General features: G+C 47.5%; 1 protein-coding gene across 1 annotated transcript; it reads left to right on the top strand.

Annotated features, from left to right (window-relative positions):
• The first annotated feature begins 1,678 nt into the window (after positions 1–1,678).
• On the top strand, positions 1,679–18,837 carry ZFTRAF1 (zinc finger TRAF-type containing 1). Its single transcript, XM_082235795.1, has 4 exons — positions 1,679–2,120; positions 13,557–13,795; positions 14,808–15,019; positions 18,129–18,837. The coding sequence occupies exons 1-4, from the start codon at positions 1,767–1,769 to the stop codon at positions 18,518–18,520; spliced, it is 1,197 nt and encodes a 398-aa protein (XP_082091921.1). The 5' UTR covers positions 1,679–1,766; the 3' UTR covers positions 18,521–18,837.
• Positions 18,838–20,123: the final 1,286 nt, after the last annotated feature.

Below are 20,123 nucleotides of genomic sequence, written 5' to 3'. Positions count from 1 at the left end.
TTATTTGTACCCTGCCCATCTGGCTGAGTTTCCCCAGCCACTCTAGGCGGCTTCCAACAAAGATTAAAAATACATTAAAATGTCACACATTAAAAACTTCCCTGAACAGGGCTGCCTTCAGATGGCTTCTAGATGTCAGGTACAGTACTGTAGTTGTTTATTTCCTTGACATCTGATGGGAGGACGTTCCACAGGGTGGGCGCCACTACCAAGAAGGCCCTCTGTGCACCGACCCCTCTCCCTTTCCAGGCTTCAGCGAAAGCCTGCCTTCGCCCCATAGGACGCACACACATTTCCCCTTCATTTTTGGAAGGGGGAAAGTGCGTCCTATAGGGCGAAAAATACGGTAATTGCAGTTTCCGGGTCACCTTCAAAGGTAGCCCCACATAGAGCACATTGCAGTACAGTGGTACAGTGGTGCCTCACAAGACGAAAAGAATCCATTCTGTGATTCTCTTCGTCTAGCGGTTTTTTCGTCTTGCGAAGCAAGCCCATTGACGGATTAGCGGGTTAGCGCTATTAGCGGCTTATCGGTTCAGCTGATAAGCGGCTTAGCGGCTTAGAAAAAGGGGGGGGAGGGAAAAAAACCAGCAGGAACTCGCAAGACATTGTCGTCTTGCGAAGCAAGCCCATAGGAAATTCGTTTTGCGAAGCACTTCCAAAACGGAAAACTCTTTCGTCTAGCGAGTTTTCCGTCTTGCGAGGCATTCGTCTTGCGGGGCACCACTGTACCTCGGGTTACATACGCTTCAGGTTACAGACTCCACTAACCCAGAAATAGTACCTCGGGTTAAAAACTTTGCTTCAGGATGAGAACAGAAATCGTGCTGCGGCGGCAGCGGGAGGCCCCATTAGCTAAAGTGGTACTTCAGGTTAAGAACAGACCTCCAGAACTAATTAAGTTCTTAACCCAAGGTACCACTGTAGTCCAAGCGGGAGATAACTAGAGTAAGAGCTGTTTGTCGGAAAAGTGGTGGCCTCTCCTTCCTTGGAGGTTTTTAAGCAGCGGTTGGACGACCATCTGCCACAGATGCTTGAGCCGAGATCCCTGCGTTGCAGGGGGTCAGACTAGATGACCCCTGGGGTCCCTACAAGTCGGTGGGTCTATTCTCTGCTTCTCTGCAGGGCAGAATACCTAAGGAGCCCAATGTCCCCAGCTCCTCTGCATCAAATTGCAGAGCTGCCTCCCTGGCTCTTCCAGAGCAGGCGGGCCTAACTCAGCTGTTACAGCGTCACACCTTTCGGACTACAACTCCCATCAGCCCCTGCAGCGCGAGGTGGGCCTGACAGGAGTCGCTGGTTGGGGAAAGGCTGCGGGCCTCACGACGCCGGAGGACTACAACTCCCGCTTTCCCTGGCCGTTGGCCACCCCGGCGGAGGCTTCTGGGAAAGCGAGTCCGACGTCGCTGGGGCGAGTTGGTCTTTTGTGCTGCCCCAGCGGCGCGTAGCCCCGCCCTCCGCGAGGGGCGATTGGCTGCTTCGGAGGGGCGTTCCCGGAGCCTTGTCCCGTCTCTGAGGAGAGCCGGCACGGGATTGGGCGGGAGAGGCTGCCCGTCTCGTCGCCCGCCTACGTCGCGCCATTGACGGGCGGCGGGTCGCGACGCCCCGTGGCTCTGATTGGCCGGGCGCGCGGGCGAGGGGGCGGGCGGAGGAGCCGGGCGGGGGGAAGAAGGAGCGGAGCGGCCCCAGCAAGATGGCGGCGTCTGAGGCGGCCGAGGCGGGCCTGGGGACGGCGGGCTGAGCAGCCGCGGCCGAGCCAGAGCGCCATGTCGGGGCCAGACGAGCGCGAGCCCGGCGGCGGCGGGGCGGTGGCGGCGGGCGCCGGGGGTCCTCTGGCGCTGGGGGAGGCGGCGGGGCCTGGCCCGGGGGGCGCCGAGGAGCCGGGGCCGCCGCTCGGGGCTGGCGGGGCGGGCGCGGGGGGAGGCGGCGGCGGCGGCGGCCTTGTCCGGCAGCCCGAGCCCGGCGGCGACCGCGACTCCGACGCGCCGCCCAAGAAGCGGCTGAAGCTGCCGGGCGGAGCCGAGGGAGGCGGCGGCGGCGGCGTCAAGCTGGAGGAGCGCCTCTACTCGGTCCTCTGCTGCACCGTGTGCCTCGACCTGCCCAAGGCCTCCGTCTACCAGGTGCGCCCCGAGTCCTCCTCCTACACGTGTACACGCGTGTACGGGTCCCCTTCCCACGTGCCGGGTTCCCCTCCCTCCGCAATGGAGGCACGGGGCTTGCATCCCGCTGAACCTTTTGCCCCGGGGAGGGAAGGGCTACCTGGGCTGCAGGTGTTCGTGTGAACGCGAAGGTAAGCGGGAATGCAGAGGAACGCAGGCAGCCTTGCCGTGAGCCAAGCCCATACCTGGCTCAGTAGGGTCTCCACCCGTTTTTCCCAACCTCGGGGGTTGTTGGACTACAGCTCCCTAGCCAGCAGGACCCGGGGTCGGGGATGATGGGATATGTAGTCCAACAGCTGGTTGGGAAACGCATGGCAGGCAGCAAGGACACTCTCCCAGCCTTACCTGCAGTTGCCATGGGGATTTGAACCCGGGACCTTTTGCATGCATGAGCTTTGGCCCATGTCAGTTGGGACTCCTGAGCCGCCCATCTCATTTCGCTCATTTCAAACTTGTGGTCTCCGCTGCCCTTGGGTTGGGTTAGGAGCTTTTCAAAATGAGGGGAGAAATGCAAGGAAATGCTTGAAATAGGGGAGGGGGAGAGAAAACCACAAAAAAATGATGTTAAATCCGCGCTTTCTAAGGATCATCACTTAATAATGAGGGTGGGCTGTCTCCTAAGTTAAGTTTAAGCTGATTATTCTTGCCTGACTGGTCAAATAGTGGTGTGGATCAGTCCCCTTCTCTTCCTCCCCCCCCCCCCCCGCCCCTCCTTCAGTGCATATTCTGGGCGGAATAGCCAATATGGCAGGTAAGTACAGAAGTAGGGAGGCCGTAACCACTTGAATCTGAGAGATGTGCTTGTGGTGTGTTTTCTTGCATTGTTCTTCCCACCGTCTTGCACAGAGTGAGTGTCCATCAGATAACGTACATACATTTCCCCCTACCCATTATGCTGTATTTCTGTAAGCCACGCTGGAGAAATCCCTAAAATGGAAACAATTCTCTAGTTCCACCAATCAGACACGCCCACCTTGTTTTGCTTTGTCTGAGATCTCCATTTATCCGGCGTTTGGGCAGGGTCACCTCATACCTCTTCCTGTGTGCTGCTTGCTCCTGACTCATTAATTTAGCCTCTTGGGTGGCAGGTTTAGCTGCTGATCTTTCAACCTGTGGTATAACTTGTTCTTCTCATAATTGTTGCTCTGAGCTTCCCTTCCCCCTGTGTTTTGGAGGAAGGGTGGGATGTAAGCACAGTGGTACCTCGGGTTACAGACGCTTCAGGTTACAGACTCCGCTGACCCAGAAATATTACCTCGGGTTAAGAACTTTGCTTCAAGATGAGAACAGAAATTGTGTGGTGGTGGCGCAGCGGGAGGCCCCATTAGCTAAAGTGGTACCTCAGGTTAAGAACAGTTTCAGGTTAAGAACGGACCTCCAGAACGAATTAAGCCGAGTTCTTAAGCCGAGGTACCACTGTAGTAAACTAGGAGTGAGAGTTGTTGGGATGTAAATGGTGAACTAGGAGTGAACCACTGTACAACTCCACTCATCCACAGAGACTCCTTTGCCCTGAAATCAGGTTCAAGAAACCACCATCTCCTGACTCTGTTTTATGGTAATGTTCAAAGTGCTGGATAGGACTTCTCAGTGTGTTGATTCTTCTTGTCGCCACTGGCTCTGCAAGTCTCATCTGCTGTGATTCCTTAAGATACTTTGCTTGCATGTGATGAGAATTCCTCTCTGCTATCTTTATACCTAGTGAATGTGTGCATGAGTATTGGAAGGAGAGCAGCCTGATAGCTATAAAAGAGAGGCAGAATCTTTCTTCTCTCTGGCGATCACTTGTAGCTGAGTAACACGGTTTTAATGAGTCCGTAAGTGACTGTAGACGCCAATTCTGGATCCACACCTCCTTCCACAGTGGGGACATTGGTTTCCGGGCAGGAGTTGATCACGGTGTGGATTTGCCAAGTGTGCCTTCTTCTTAGCACTTTTCTCCCTTGCATCCTGAGTTCAAGTGTTTTCAAAGCCCATGACACCTTTGGTAAAGGCTGTTCTCCAACTGGAGCGCTCGCAGGCAAGTTTTTCCCAATTGTTGGTGTTTATACTACATTTTTCTAGATTTGCCTTGAGACAGCCTTTAAACCTCTTTCGTTGACCACCAGCATTACGCTTTCCATTTTTAAGTTCGGAATAGAGTCGTTGCTTTGGAAGACAATAATCAGGCATCCACACAACATGACCAGTCCAACGAAGTTGATGTTTGAAGAATCGTCGCTTCAACACTGGTGATCTTTGCTTCTTCCAGTACACTGGCATTAGTTCGCCTGTCTTCCCAAGTGATGTGTAAATTTTTTTGGAGACACTGTTGATGGAATCTTTCGAGGAGTTGGAGATGGCGTTTATAAGTGGTCCATGTTTCACAAGCATACAGTAAGGTTGGTGGTGATCCAGCCAGTGAATAAGAGAGGCAGTAGAGACACATTAAGGGATAGTGGTGGGAAGATTGGGAAAGGTTCAGAGAGCCTCATTTAGCCTACAGGTTGAATGAATATTACAGGGCCTGGGTTCCTACTTTCCTATATGTATGAGAAAGATCTGCTTGTCTTTCTCTACAGAATTAGAGATACTTACTATCTTCACTTTTAAAACTGTGGCTTGCTTCTTCTCTCCTCTCCTCTTCCTTTCTACCTACTTCCAAAGATATGCCAGACTAAGTCCCCACCTCCTGTACCTAAATGAGAACACCCAGACCATAACTTCCAAGTAGTTCCCCCCACCTTACAAATGCACAAAACTTTCAGAATTAGCTGCAAGGTGCTAAAATCATCTCAACAAAATTAAGCGTTGGCACTTATTTTCAAAGAAGTTATGGGATGTTGTTGAGAGGCCAGAGAAGTTGTATGGACATTGTTAAAAGTCCCAGATCCTCTTGCTGGGGCGGAAGTCTGGTGTGTTGTTTTGGCTGACAGATGTGCCTTGCTGTTCTGACCAAGAGAATGCTCTGGGCTTCCTGAGCTCCATGCATAAATTCAGGTACTGCTACCAGATGATGCTTTTTGCCTCTCTGTTTTGGTAATGAAGAGCTCTGCAGTGTCCACCAAAGCTTGGAGAAACCCTCTCCCCTCTTTCCAAGAAACTGTTTTGCAAAGTTCTTCCCTTAAGCGCTTGTTTAGCGCCTTCATTATCAGAACCTGCTTCCCTCCATTTTTGTGCTCCATTTAATTCCTGCAAACATTTTAGCGTAAAGAAGCCACAGAGGACTCTTCAGGCAATCTGTGCAAACAAATCAACAATCAAATGGACTTATGTCCAGTTGTGCCTCTGTTGTTGGCTGTTCAGCTGCATGAAAGCCTCCTGTTCTCCCCCCTGCCCCCCCCGCACAATGTTTGCACTTAATTGGTGCAGAACAAGGCCTCGCACTAAAAGAAGCCAAGTGTGAACCAGAAGCATGGAACATGTGACTTGCAGCATGTGACTTGGCTTAGTTAAGTCCCTAAATGCAAAGGTCATCGCCTTGGTGATGTTACACTTTGGTGGTGGCGCCCTAATAATATCCGCACAGTGTTCGCTGCCTCACTGTAGAATAAAGAGATGTCAGATGTACCATCTCCATAATTCCTTGCTGAAACACAGGGCAGGAATTGCATTTCGCTTTTGGAAGAGCAAGATGAGTGTTAGCTTAACCAGTTTGAAAACAAGCTCCAGATCCCAGGGAAGAAAAGCAGCATTGTTGGTTGCAGTGCGATGAGGAGAAGCACACAGGCAATTAAACTCTGGCAGTGACAATAATGGAAGCCTTTTGTGTTAATACAGTATCTGTGTCTGGAGTCCAGTGGTTGTTGCAATCATATGAGGCTCCATGATAATTGAGAAGCTTCAGCCGATACGGAATGCGGTTGCTCGTCTCAGATACTGAGAGATGTGCATATAGTCAGCCTGTTCTGCATCAGTTGTAACTGGTTGTCAGTTTGTTTCTGGACCCAGTTCAAGGTGCTGGTCTTGATCTTGAAAATCCGTGACCTTCAAAGGCTGTCTCTCCCCACATAACACATGCACAGACACCCCTGCTAGGTGAGATCTAATAAACACTCTGCTTGCCATCCCAGCTCTGTTAAGCCAGGAGAATGATGACTAAAAGCTGAATCTTAAAGTTTATGATCATGGTGCCAAAGTTGTGGCACTTTCAAAGCCGATCTACCAGCTGTCTTCTTGGAAGGACAGAGGCCGGGAGCCAGTCTGTCCAATGTACCATCAGCCACCTGCTAAAGTTAACTGGCCTTCCTTTCTAAGGTTGTCTATCACCAACCGCTGTGTGGGAAGGATTATGACTTATGTCTTGAATTTTTAGTCATTTTTCTGTTTGTTTGTTTGTTTGTTTGTTTATGCATTTAGATGTTGTTTGTAAGCCACCTTCGAATATCCTGAAAGGCAGGACACAAATAATTATAATAAATTATGGAAAAGTTCCAGGACCCGCTGACCTATTACTCCTGATTTATGATGTCCATCTTTTATGGTTTTTTGTTAGTTCTGGTGGTTCTTTTTCAATTATTTGATGTTTACAACTTTAGTAAAGGCTTTGTGTAAATATTTTATCTAAACTAAGAATAATTGCCTCGTTTTGCCATTCTGTGGTTTGAGCCTCAGAACTAAGTGTCATAGATCTGTAAATAGTTGTTTCCACTCTTTTCCATACCACATTTTCCATACAGTTGGGGAAGCAAGTAAAATCTGGTGTTCTCTTGCACGCTGGGGGGATTGTAACCTAAGCAGCAAAGGATGGCGGCTGGTACTGAGGAAGGCGTTTAAGAAAGCCTACTACTTGTGTTAAAGGTTACAAAAGGAAGCAGGGTTCCCGGAAAGGTCAGTTCAAAATTGTCTGTGGCTGCTCCAAGCCCAGGAATGTATTCTTGCAGCTTCATTTGAGAAGACTGGGGATGAGCCATAGCTCAGTGGTAACAGTTCACGCAAAAGGTCTGAAACCCTTGTCTACTTCACAGTATAGACCCAGGACCCATCTTTAGTCCAACCATACATTTAGGGAAGTCTCTCATTAACTGCTTGTTTACCATATATTTACAGTATCTGCTGCTGTTGCTGTTGTGTGTTCCCACCTTAGAAGAAGTCGCAATGCAGCAGTGGGGCGTCCTGACCCACCAGTTGACGACCAGTGCCCAGATTGTTGAGCCATCAGAGCTGAGGAGAGGAAGAGGGTTTTGCTGCTAAGCTCCTTCCCATGCAAATTGTGCAACATAGTTCAAAAGAAGCAGCTTAGAAACAGGAAGGGGCTATGCCCTGAGAGTGTAAACAGATTTGTTGCAGGATGCAGTCCTGGCTGGTAGGTAGCCTTGAATGCTTTGAGTGTTCAGGAAAACGTGTCCTTCCCGAAGAGCCTCAGTGTCAGAAAGAATTGTGTAATAAGTGCCATTTATATAACTCATACTATGATGTGCAAATGCTTTGGAAGATTGTTTTGTATTCAAAGCAGTCCTGAGAGCTAGGTGGTTGCAAATAGAAATACAGTATGCAGATAATGGCATATTTTGCAGGCAGCAGAACTGAGGCTGAGAGATATGCCTAAATGCTGCAGGAGCCTACAGATGTTGTCTAGACTCAGAAAAAGAGGGGAGAGGTTTCTTGAGTGCCTTCAGCTTAGGAAATGGCAGAAGCACTTCTACTGAGTTATTCCCTCCCCCAACTCAGGGTTTGCTACAGTAGTAAGCATAGGCCTTGGCAGCTGTGTGGGCTTGTTGAGAGGTTAGTTTGTCAGGACTGGGCGTTTCACGATCATATTGCATTCATCATTTTTCTCTGAAATGTTTCTAGGAATTCTGCCTGTCTGCTGCAGCTCTTGTGCTCTGCTCTGCTGCCAGGTAGATGGATTCAGGGTTTAGAGGAGGAACTTCCAGGAGGTGACTGAAAGGTCTCCCAGGCTGCCGGAAGCATCTGTAACCTTGCATGAGTGTCTGAAGGGAATATGTCTTGATAGACGAATGTAGTCAGCCTCTCCTTAACTTGACATGTTACTTTGATCAGTGCAATTCTTGGCATGATGTATCTATCCTTCTTTGCTTGGAGTGCGTGTGTTTTATGCCCCATTTTCCTGTCCCAGTTTGTTGTACACCTAGGTCTTCCAGCTGCCACAATCTCTTTCTAGGCCCACGTGCAGTTGATTAGTAAATGAAGAGGAGCAGCTAAAGGCAAGGGGCTCTCAGACAGATTTATTTAAGCTACTTGCCTCCCTCCCCTTTCTCCAAGTAGCCTACAGCTGGCATTTTAGACACTCTATGTGGTGGGTTGGGCCAAGGGATAGTGACTTGTTGAAATCATCTGAGTGAGGTTTGAACCCGGGGTTTCCGCATTGAAACCCCTGACTTCACCTGGGTGGCCTAAACAGGGCTATTGTGTGCCCCTGCTTTCCCCCAGCCATACTGTGATGTCAGATCCTGCCTGGCTCTGTTAGTGACGCTGTCCCTGGTGACTTCATCCTGTTGAGAGGTTGTGCGCCTCTGCAGTATACGTGACCTTCTTTACTCTGTCATTAGTAGCTGTTGCCCCAGAAACCCCATACCTGTTGTCTGATGATTGCCTAGATTAAGGTTGCCAGATTTTTTTCAGTGACTCTGGGGACACTTTTCAACTCCAGTGGACTGATTTGTAAATCCGGGGACTGTCCCCATGAAACGGGGACATCTGGTAACCTTAGCCTAGATGCCTCTTTGAGAATCCTTGGGTGAATGACATCATGCCCACCCTGCTAACTTAATGTAGTATACTGAATGAGGGTCAGTAAACGGGAGACTCAGTCCACACTGTAGCCCAGCAACATCTGGAGGCCGATGGGGTCATTAGCCAACCCTGCTCTAAAGAATTAGGTTTGTAGTTTGGGGGTGCTCTTGGACCTAGTACAGTAGTACCTCGGATTACATATGCTTCAGGTTACATACGCTTCAGGTTACAGACTCCGCTAACCCAGAAATAATACCTCAGGTTAAGAACTTTGCTTCAGGATGAAAACAGAAATCGTGCTCAGGCAGCTGGAGGCCCCATTAGCTAAAGTGGTGCTTCAGGTTAAGAACATTTTCAGGTTAAGAACGGACCTCCAGAATGAATTAAGTACGTAACGAGAGGTACCACTGTACTGTTGCTGGATACATAAGTGGCCTTCTCTCATCGTCTTAGGGCTGTGGTTGATAGATCAGCTTGATAGAAACGGCGTTGCCACCATTATCCACATTCTGTCATCACCGTTTTGGAATACTGCAATGCATCATGCGTGCGGCTGCCTTTAAAAAACCCTCGAGATGTTTCAGTTGGTTCAAAATAGGCATCATGATGGTTAATATTATGCTCTGTCATCTGCATTGGCTGCCCGTTCCTCGACCCATTTCATAATGCTGGTATTAAAGTCAAAAACAGGTTGTGGCCAAGGAGTGCCAGCCTCCGCCCATATATGCCCACGTGTACCATAATATCGTCTTCTGAGGCCCTTTTCTGGATGATTTTGTCGGATGAAAACCTTTCTTAATTTCCCCAAGCTTTTTAGTCCGTCAGTTTTAAAAATGGGTTGCCTTTTTTAAAAAAGATCTTTGCAATACTGTTGGTTTTGCTTTGGCTTTATTCTATGGCTGTTTTCACATGGTCTTATCCTTGTATTTTATGGTTCTAAACTGGGTGGCTAACCCATGACCCTTGATATATTGGTGGACTATCATTCCCATCATCCCTGATCATTGGCCATGCTGATGGGAGCTGTAGACTGACAGCATTTGGGGCCACTGTTTAACTGGAAGGGCTCCCAGTACATTTCCGAGCACAATTCAAAGTGTTGGTGTTGACCTTTAAAGCCCTAAACGGCCTCGGTCCAGTATACCTGAAGGAGCGTCTCCACCCCCATCGTTCTGCCCAGACGCTGAGGTCCAGCCCTGAGGGCTTTCTGGCGGTTCCCTCATTGCGAGAAGCAAAGCTACAGAGAACCAGGCAGAGGGCCTTCTCGGTGGTGGCGCCCGCCCTGTGGAACGCCCTCCCACCAGATGTCAAAGAGATAAACAACTACTTGACATTCAGAAGACATCTTAAGGCAGCCCTGTTCAGGGAAGATTTTAATGTATGACATATTAGTGTATTTTTGGTCTCTGTGGAAGCCGCCTAGATTGGCTGGGGAAACCCAGCCAGATGGGCGGGGTACAAATAATAAATTATTATTATTATTATTATTATTATTATTATTATTATTATTAACCTGTTTTGTGAACCACCCAGAGAGTGCCTGCTATTTGGCAATGTAGAAATGGAGTTAGCAAATACATAAAGGCTTTGTTTACAGGTCACTTGTGAAATCTTTGCTACACCAGTGTTCCTGTTTAAGGCAGAGTGTGTGGCGATACGTATTTTTGTGCCAAGCAGGATTTTGACTTATTGCTCTAGTTTCTCTCTCTTTGATGAATTCCTGGCCAATACAGTCAGGGGAATTCATATTGGTCTTTAAATTGAGCGGAACGTGGTTTTGTGAATATTCAGCCCCTCTGCACAGAGTTATTTATTTGTATTTGTCCTGCAGGTGTTGTGCCTTCATTTTACTTCAGCCTACAGACCACTTGGTTCGGAGCTACTGCTTTGGGATGTTTTCTGTTATGATGTTACCTACTTAGGAGAAATGGCTCCTTGCACAGGAGGCAGGTGGGGCCCTCCATTCCTAACAGGAAAAGAAAAATCAAGTTTCTGTTCTGGGAGTTGTAGAACATTAGGGAGACAATGATGGAGAGCTAACTGAATCTAGAGCCCATTTGAGGTTCCCTTTATGGTGGTGGCAAAAAGATATATATCTTTTCTGTCGCGAGTATATTAGTGGAATCTCATCCAGCAGAGCTGTTGCGTGGTGCCTTCAGGGTTAGCAGTGACCGTAGGCAGGCAGAGTTTACAATGCTTTCATGGTCTAAGCTATTTATTTTCTATCTGTGCTTGAAGAAGAGACCTGTAAATTGACCAGCAACGATACTGAGCCAGAGAGAGATGCCTGCTGAAGTTGCTCAGACTAAAGCAGTGTTTTTCAGTGTTGAGTCCCCAAATGTCAGTCTACAACTTGCATTATCCCCAGGCAGCCTCACCAGTAGTCAGGGATGAGGGCAGTTGTAGACTTAACAATGCCTTAGAGGTTTTCTTACAATCAAGTGGTGTATATAAATTCCAAGAGTAAGAAATATCTCCCAAGGTATGGCTGAGGAAAATGCAGAGTTCAGGTATGTTTGCTTTTTATTTAATTTTTTTTTAGTAATGTAAAAGACATCACACACACCTGATATCTCTCCACAAGTGACAGCAGACGTCGATGAGTCTGAAGGAAGGCAGGCTAAAGGAATCCAAGATAGAAGCAGTTGGCCGGATGCTGAATAATTTTGGTCTCTTCCGTCCAGCATTCGTATATAACTGCACTTACACTTAGCCTTGTATGTGACTTATGAGACAGACTGGTGAAAGAGGCAGTGAAATGATGATCTACGGCCTTTCATCCCCCCCCCCCACTCTTTATTGGCTGAGATTTACAGGTAGCAGTAATTCCAGCATTTGGTCTCCACCATCCTAGCTTGTAGGTGCTGTTACTGACATCCACTTCCTGTGTTGATGCTAAAGTATAATTGCTGTGTTTTTCTCTAATTAGGGTTATGTGGTGTTTTGAGTGAGAATAAACGGGAAAAACCAGGCTCTTGTTTCCCGAGCCACCTGTCACCTCCTCCTCATGAGGACTTGGAAAGACAGGTCTGTTAAATGCAGGGCACAATTGTGCTTCCAAGCCCAAAGCCTTGTTTATTAAAAGCCCCATAAGGGGGTGATTCAGTGATGTTCTTTTGGTTGTTATCCTTCACCTGGTTTTGCGTTAGGGCAGAAAAGTAATAGTGATGTTTGTGCATTAGCCTTGCTGTGATATGAAAATAGCATAAAATAGTGACTGAGTAAAAGGAGCTCCTTGGAAGAAAAGATTGTATATCAGTCTGGCACATTAAATAGATTATTGCCTAGACTCACAGTAGTGGTTTGCAAACCTGCCCTCAAATTCTGAGTAGTGGGATTTTATCCATGTGTACAAACTCATCAGGCTCAGATTGGAAACTGCTAAATATGTATGTAGTAAGCAATAGATGGGAGTGACAGCCTATTCTAGAACTGTCTGAACCTCTTGTAGGTAGGTATCTTACAGCACAGTCCTGTTCACATTCACTCAGAAATAAGTCTCTCGGTGTTCACTGGGGTTTCATCCTAAAGAAGTGTGTCTTTGGATTGCAGCTGAAGTGCAGGGTGGTCTATGCAGATTACTTTCCTTCTTTGAGGATGGTCTGTATCTGAATGAATGGGAGGATAAGCAGACTTGAGATGGGACTCTTTAAGTTGGCAAGAAATTAAGGAAGGTGGATAAAAGAGGCACCTCTGTTATCGAATGTTCTGCACTTGACTAGATGACTCCCAGCTGTATGTTTGGTGACTTTAATTAAACTGTACCTGTTGAGACTGATTGCCTGAGGACAGCAGGCTTGCCTAGCCTGAATGTATTTGGCCGATTTGAAGGCACAACTATTTTTGGACAGTGTTGTACAGTCTTTCTCACCTCATTTGCAGCTTACAAAATCACCTTCAGGTCCCTGAGTTGTGTGGTGGGCTAAGAACATGGTCCTTCATGTTTGAAAGGAATGCTTCTCAGGTTCTTGCTCTGGAGCACTTAATGATTTGACCTCCTTGAGCTTGCAGAGTGGCTGGGTCTGAAGCAAGCATGCTGGCCTTGGGCCGTGATTGCTTACATAGAGAGGAGAACTGTATTCTAAGTCACTTCCGTCCCTGCTCTTTTTCTCACTAGAGGTGAGGAATGCAATGAAGGGGTTTCTTGAGCAAATAAATTTTTTTTAAGTGTAGAGAATTGAATTTTTTTTGAATGGGGAACTGTTTAGAAGAGGAGAAGAAGAAGAGTTTGGATTTGATATCCCGCTTTATCACTACCCTAGGGAGTCTCTAAGTGGCTAACAATCTCCTTTCCCTTCCTCCCCCACAACAAACACTCTGTGAGGTGAGTGGGGCTGAGAGACGTCAGAGAAGTGTGACTAGCCCAAGGTCACTCAGCAGCTGCATGTGGAGGAGCAGGGAAGCGAACCCGGTTCACCAGATTACGAGTCCACTGCTCTTAACCACTACACCACACTGTGAAGTTTTTAATGTTTAATGCTGTATTGTGTTTTTAATATTTGATTGGGAGCCGCCCAGAGTGGCTGAGGAAACCCAGCCATCTGGGCGGGATTTAAATAATAAATTATTATTAGTAGTATTAGTAGCATTAGTATGTAAGCAAGGAAGAATGGAAGTATAAATGACATAAGCTACGTAGAACTCAAGCATAACACAGGGATTGAGTGAATCTTCTGCAGTTCTAGAAAACCTCTGAAGTTCTGGTTTTCCTTTTTCTCGCAGTGTACAAACGGTCACTTAATGTGTGCTGGGTGCTTCATCCACCTGCTGGCAGATGCCCGGCTGAAAGAGGAGCAAGCCACTTGCCCAAATTGTCGCTGCGAGATCAGCAAGAGCCTCTGCTGCCGAAATCTTGCCGTAGAGAAAGCAGTGAGCGAGCTGCCGTCGGAGTGTGGCTTCTGCATGCGTCAGTTTCCTCGCTCTCTTTTGGAGAGGCATCAGAAAGAAGAATGCCAGGACAGGTAAAGGGTTCTTCTTGCCATTTAGCAAAGAGTTGCTGTTGAACCCAAGGCAGTTTGCTATGATGTTATGGGATGGGCAGGAATGGTGCCGACAGGAAAAAGGGGCACTCCCTCTAGTCGTCAGCGAAGTTGGGGTTCTGTGCTTAATATGTATTGTACAAATCTTTTGCAGGAACACTCTTGGGGTGTGTGGGTGTGTGTGTGCGCGCGCGCTACCCATCTTACAGTTCCATAGAAAACTGTAGGGTAGTGATGAAGATGATGAGCATTTATGTTGCTTACTACATAAAATGCCTCAAAGCAACTTACAGTTATAAATGCATGCAGAATACAAAAAAAAAGATCGAAAAGATTAAAGAACATTAAAGATTAAAAGTGTTCATACTTCAGTAACACCAAAAGGATGACTTCTACCTTGCCCAACTGTAAGATGAAAGCCAATACAAGGTTTAGGGTATCATCGTACCAGAGGGCCCCAATTAAAAGCCAAATGCCAGGGTAAATAGGCATGTCTTTGTTTATGACAAAGTTTTGAAATGGACCCACAGGTACAAAAAGGCTGGCAGCCCATGATTTAGGGTGCCAGAGCAGGTGGTATAAAGATCAGTGGCCTTGCCTTGGCCACGGGGGCAAGAGGAATGGTAATGTAATGAGATGACTTAAAATGTCTGGTCTTGTTCTTCAGTGATGTAACATTTTATTCGTGTCCTATCAACAAGCCCCATCCTGGCGATGAAGGCACAGCTTTTCTGTTCTGATACCTGTTATTAACATCTGTGCTGGGAAGCTGTGGTCAGTGCAGCAGTCCTGGGGGAGAGAAAGGGGTCCGGTAGTTTGTGAATCTTTCATATCAAGGGTTGGAATTCCAGGGTCCTTTTCTTTGTGTGTCACTTTTTGGGACTGATTTTTGCCCCGAGCATTGCTGCGCAGTGTGCCACCCCACCTCCATCCGCCCTGGCATCCTACTCGAAACAGCTGCTCATTTGAGTTTTGCCCTCCTTTCTGCCTGCAGAGTTACTCGGTGCAAGTACAAGCGGATTGGGTGCCCCTGGCAAGGCCCTTTCCACGAGCTGACCGTACACGAGGCGGAGTGCACACACCCAACAAAGACGGGGAATGAGCTGATGGAGATTCTGGATGAAATGGACCAAACGCATAAAAAGGAGATGCAGCTGTACAACAGCATATTTGGCCTGCTCAGCTTCGAGAAGATTGGCTATACAGGTAATTGCTGGGATTTGATCATGCTATGGATGAAAAGAGCTTTTGTGATTGATGCTGGGTTGCTTATTCCTTGCTTTTTCCCCCCTTGGTGCATTAGTGCCATTTGTCTATTGATAGTCGTGTTTCTCTTATGCAACATTTATTAATTTGTTTTCATTAAATAAACATGCAGCAACTGTTCCTCTAGATCAGAAGAGCGAGACTTTGCTGATCAGACAGGGCTACAGCACAAAATGTCTGCCCCAGGAAACCTCCTTGTCCACTTGAGAGTTCAGGTTTAAGGGTGAACCTGTGTGTGTGTGTGTGTGTGTGTGTGTGTGTGAAATGTTTTACATGATGCTGAGGGCCTGGGAAGAAAAGTGACCGGGTGTGTGTGTGTGTCACAAGCTGCACAGTCTGTGCACAGCTTCTGGTCCCTGAGCCACACGCTCAGAGGCCATCTTCTTGAGCAGAACTGACTGCTTCTTTGGCATTCTTCTTTGCTGATTATTCCACTGTGCAGCATTGATGTCGCGTGGAAGAAGGACCTTTCATAGCTCCAGGTAAGGCGTTGTAGTTGCATTTGTGGGGCTGATGAGCCAGGTCTCAGACTAAGGCCTAAAACCAGTGTTGGTTCTGCTGCTTTGTATGGGGTTGGGGACAGTGGGCGGGGGGACAGGGACGGGACAGTGTTTTAATATTGATTGCCCTTTGTCAGTCATCCAGTTTGGTTGGGAATTTGGTGTATTAATATCCATGTTACTTAGGTTGTAAACTCTACATGAAATCTATTCTTTGTGAAATGAAGTATTATTGCACCTTCCAGCTTAAGTTTTGATTACTATTCAGAGAGTTGGTTGTTCATGTGGTTGCTATACATATTTTGAAAACTTTGGGAGTTTTCCATCCAACCCCTTTTCCAAAGAGGTTGAATCATTGTCATCCTTTCCTGATGTGGAGCCCTTTCCTGATTTTCTTGACCTAGCAGCAAAGTGTTTTCCCTCTTAAGTGGGGGAACCATAAAGGTAAATCTTCAAGGTTAGGGAGGAAGCTGTCATTTTATCCTGATAGAACTAAACTGCTTTTCCAGGTAAGCCTCTGACTCCGTTGGTATGACTCCTGAAGTAGTCTTGGCAACATGTTCAGCATAATGTGTGGAAAAATCACTGTTTATTGATTGGGGGTGGGAAAATAGATACTGAAACCTCCTTTGTTTTGCTGTAAATGTTCACCTTTCCTGCAGAGAGGACCTGAATGAGTTTACCCTGTTGTCTCCAGTCCTGCGAAGTAGTGGATTTTCTCTGTTGCCCCAGGAAGTGCTGCAACCTGCAAAGAGGATTTTGCTTGTCTTGGCTAAGTTAGAAAAGGTGCTTGGAGCTTGAAAAAGCAAAGCGACAATAAGAGTCCTGGTGAACTTGGGATGTGGAGCAAGGTGGCCAGATGCCTCCCTCCTGAGAAGTTCCTGGTTGTCCGGGCAAAGCAGCCGGAATTGGGGGTGGCAAACAGTTCAGTTGGACACCCTGGTGGTGCCAGATCTGAGAACCTCAAGGAAACAGCTCTACTGAAGAGCTAGGCAGTGCCCGCATGGCAGTGCTGAGGGCAAGGGTGGTGGGTTCAACCTGCACAGGTTGAGAGCTGGCTGCTGAGGGTAGCGCTCACCTGCCCAGTGTCCTTGAACGCTGCGCAGCCTCTGCCCATGAGAGAAGAGGGGTGGAGATCTTCCTCTGCTTTAGAAAAGAGGCTGTCACTGCTTGACACGGAGAGATCAAAAGTGCTGAGTCGGGCTGATTGTGTGGCTTGAATAACTCCATCACCTCCTTTGTCCAGGTGTTGCTGCCGTTCCCCGGAAACACTGAAGAATGCAAAAATGTACACAGAGGTTCCCTGTCCCTGAGTTTCTGTGAGATTCCATGGGTTTTGTACACCAAAGACTTTTAAAACACTGAGCCAACAATCTTGATATACTTGAACAAAACACAGCACTTCGTTGCACTGTGGACTCTGCTGGAGAAGGGTTTTAAGAGACTGACACTGGACTTGTGCTAAATTGGATAGAGCTTTCAATGATTCAGTGTACTGTTCTCTGTCTTTCATGTATCTAACCCCAGGATTTTCTGCACTGTGTGAAAACCTGAAGGCTTTCTTCTTCACCCACCCCACTCCCTGTTTCTTGGTTTGCATTGTGGTGATACGTAACTGTGCCATCTGCAGATCTGTATTGTTAATGCCAATAAAATAAAGGTGCTGTGTTACATGAACTGCATTGTCTGACTTGGTTTTTATGCACCCGTATGTTGTTATGGACACTCATAACGAATCTGGAACCAGCGGCCTTTCCCCTACAATTCTGAATGGCGCATGAGTTGGTTTCACTGCCTGTCAGTGGCCCAAGAATTCTTAAGTGGGTACTTGAAGAGGACTCCAGTGTGGTGCTGTAAAGGGTCTGGCCTTAGACCTAAAGTCTGAATTTTAGAGCTGTGATGTGATTGTGCCCCACAAGCCGCTGCTGGTGGCCTCTTGAGGAAATGCTCCTTATTCAGTGGGGCAGCATCGTGCAAAGAATGGAGGGCAAGACCAGAAGACTTGAAGATGCTTCGGTGATAGCACCTTCCGTGTCCTGCGATAAACGAACGTGGAGCAGAAATCCTCTTGCTTCCAGACGCCTCCCATCCTGGAGTGGTGATTTTTGGATTGGTTACTCCTGACGCTCCCACAGGGTTCCTTCAGGCAGTGTGGCTCCAGGCAGACAGTTTTGTAGTAACAGTAGTTGCATTGTTCACAGTTGAGCTTCCCTGCCAATTCTCTCCCTCCCTGCTCCCCCCCCCCAAACGTAAGCAATGATGAAACTGTGTAGTGGTTTTTAAGTGTTAAAATGCATTGATGTTTTATCTCATTTTCTCCTCTTCCCTACTCCCCTTCCCTCCAAGAAGCCAAGTTGCTTCTCCCCCTAACTAGCTCTGAATGGCTACTCTCACCCTTGTTGTCTCCTTACGTCCTGGCAAAGAAGGCCCCTCACAGTAGCTACAGGTAACTTGAGCTTTGTTTTTTCCTGCTGCCAACTTCTCTGGTTTAACTGTGTGTCTCCTTTCTTCCACACCCCCCCAACCCCCTTCTTCTCGCTCTCTTGCAGAGGTTCAGTTCCGTCCTTACCGAACAGATGACTTCATCACCCGCCTCTACTACGAGACTCCGCGGTTCACGGTGCTGAACCAGACCTGGGTATTGAAGGCGCGAGTTAACGACTCGGAACGAAACCCTAACTTGTCGTGCAAGCGGACTCTCTCCTTCCAGCTCATTCTCAAGAGCAAGATCAACTCCCCCATGGAGTGCTCGTTCCTGCTGCTCAAAGGACCTTACGATGACGTGAAAATCAACCCTGTGATCTATCACTTTGTCTTTACCAACGAGAACAACGAAACGGACTACGTGCCGCTCCCCATCATAGACTCTGTGGAATGTAACAAATTGCTGGCAGCCAAGAACATCAACCTGCGTCTCTTTATATTCCAGATACAGAAGTAAGCGTAAAGCAAAGCTTGGCTTTTCCAGGAGTGACCGAGAGAGAGAATGAGAGGGCGAGAGAGAAAGCGTGCACCACTGAACCAGAGTTACCTCGAACGGCTGCCTCGACCCCTTTATGATTCCACAGTTATTTGATTATTTTAAAGAGAACATTTTGCATGTGTGGTATACAACAGCTTTGAGCGGCCGCTACCTTCCTCGTCTCTCTCTCCATCTCTGCCAGGAATAGGCGACTGGGGAACCGACTCGGTGCAGGGTACTGACGAGGCTTGAGAGCGTCAAGCTGGCAACCACCAATCAATACATTGTGAAAAGGCTGCATCTGTGTCATGATTGTGTGTGATCTCCACAATGTAGTGTCAGGGCGGTTGGGTGGCGGTGTTAAGGTCCTTCACTGTGTCCTTCTGACCTGGTGGGGAGACATTCTGGCTTGAATAATAGTAGCAAGAATTGGGTAGAATCTGGAAGTGGTGGGTTCTGTCTTCGATTTACTGGAATAAAACAAATGGGAGATTCTCAGATAACCAAGTCATCTTCAGAGACCCCCGCCCTACCCAGGCAAGGGGCATTTTGCCAGGCTCCTTCTAACTGGGCTAAAATGCCACATTCTGTAGAGTTCTGTAGAGAGGGGAGATAATAGCGTACTGGGTGCTTTGTGGCATGAATCAGTAGTGGGCTCACCAATCTTCCATTTGTGTATCAGTAGTTCAGATCACCCCCCCTCCCCCAGCTTTTTCCATACGGTTCAGCTGCTGCCTGGTGAAGAAGCGTTTGAAATGAAGTCAGGATTAATAGAAGGTTAATGATGACAAATGGAAAAGTTGCTTGCTCTTCCTTTCTGGCAGGAAGTAGCATCCTCAACGTGGCTTGAATTGCACTTCACGAGGAGAGAATCCAGAGAGGTCCCGGCGTTGCCCTGTTCCTTCTGTTCCACCCCAGTCCCCCCACCATCAGGCTTGAGATCTTGACAGACTAGATAGGAACCTACATAGAACTGACCCAAATCAGTGCAGACTTCTCGGAATGCAGGGTGATTTATTCTGTCTGTTTTGGGAACTTTCCCAATACTTTGAAAAAAAATCTTTCTTTCTTTCTTGTGCAAATGAGTTAACAGGCTCTTCTAGTAATTATGCAATTTTACAATGTGATTTTATGTATGTAATATATATATATATAGATATATGGATGAGGATAGCGTGGCCGTTCACCAAATTTCAACGAGATCTACAGGGATATTTTGCTTGATGCTCTTAAACATATTTTTAACTGGGGTGGGGGGAATTGGTGGTGGATGAAGACTGTATCATGAGGAACTAATAGGTTACGTTGCACATCCAAGATGATTTTCTTCCCTCTCCTTTTGACTCCTTCCCCCTCATCCTCATGCCATTTTTTTATTTAAAGGAAGCTACTTTTGGTGGCAATGTATGCTTTATGTGGACTAATTGGATCAGGTATGTTTTTTAAAACGTGAGAATTTGCTGCAGGTGCTGTCCTCCTTGGGACTTATTGCTGTTAAAAGGGTAGCAAAGCAGTCCCGTCCCCCCAGTTTTAATGTCCTCCTTTCTCCCTCCAGCCTCCTGGTCATAGTGGTGGCAGGTGG

Source organism: Podarcis vaucheri, assembly GCF_965113315.1.
Source record: "Podarcis vaucheri genome assembly, chromosome: 8".
Lineage (NCBI taxonomy): Eukaryota > Metazoa > Chordata > Lepidosauria > Squamata > Lacertidae > Podarcis > Podarcis vaucheri.
This window is presented reverse-complemented; position numbering and strand designations above follow the sequence as displayed.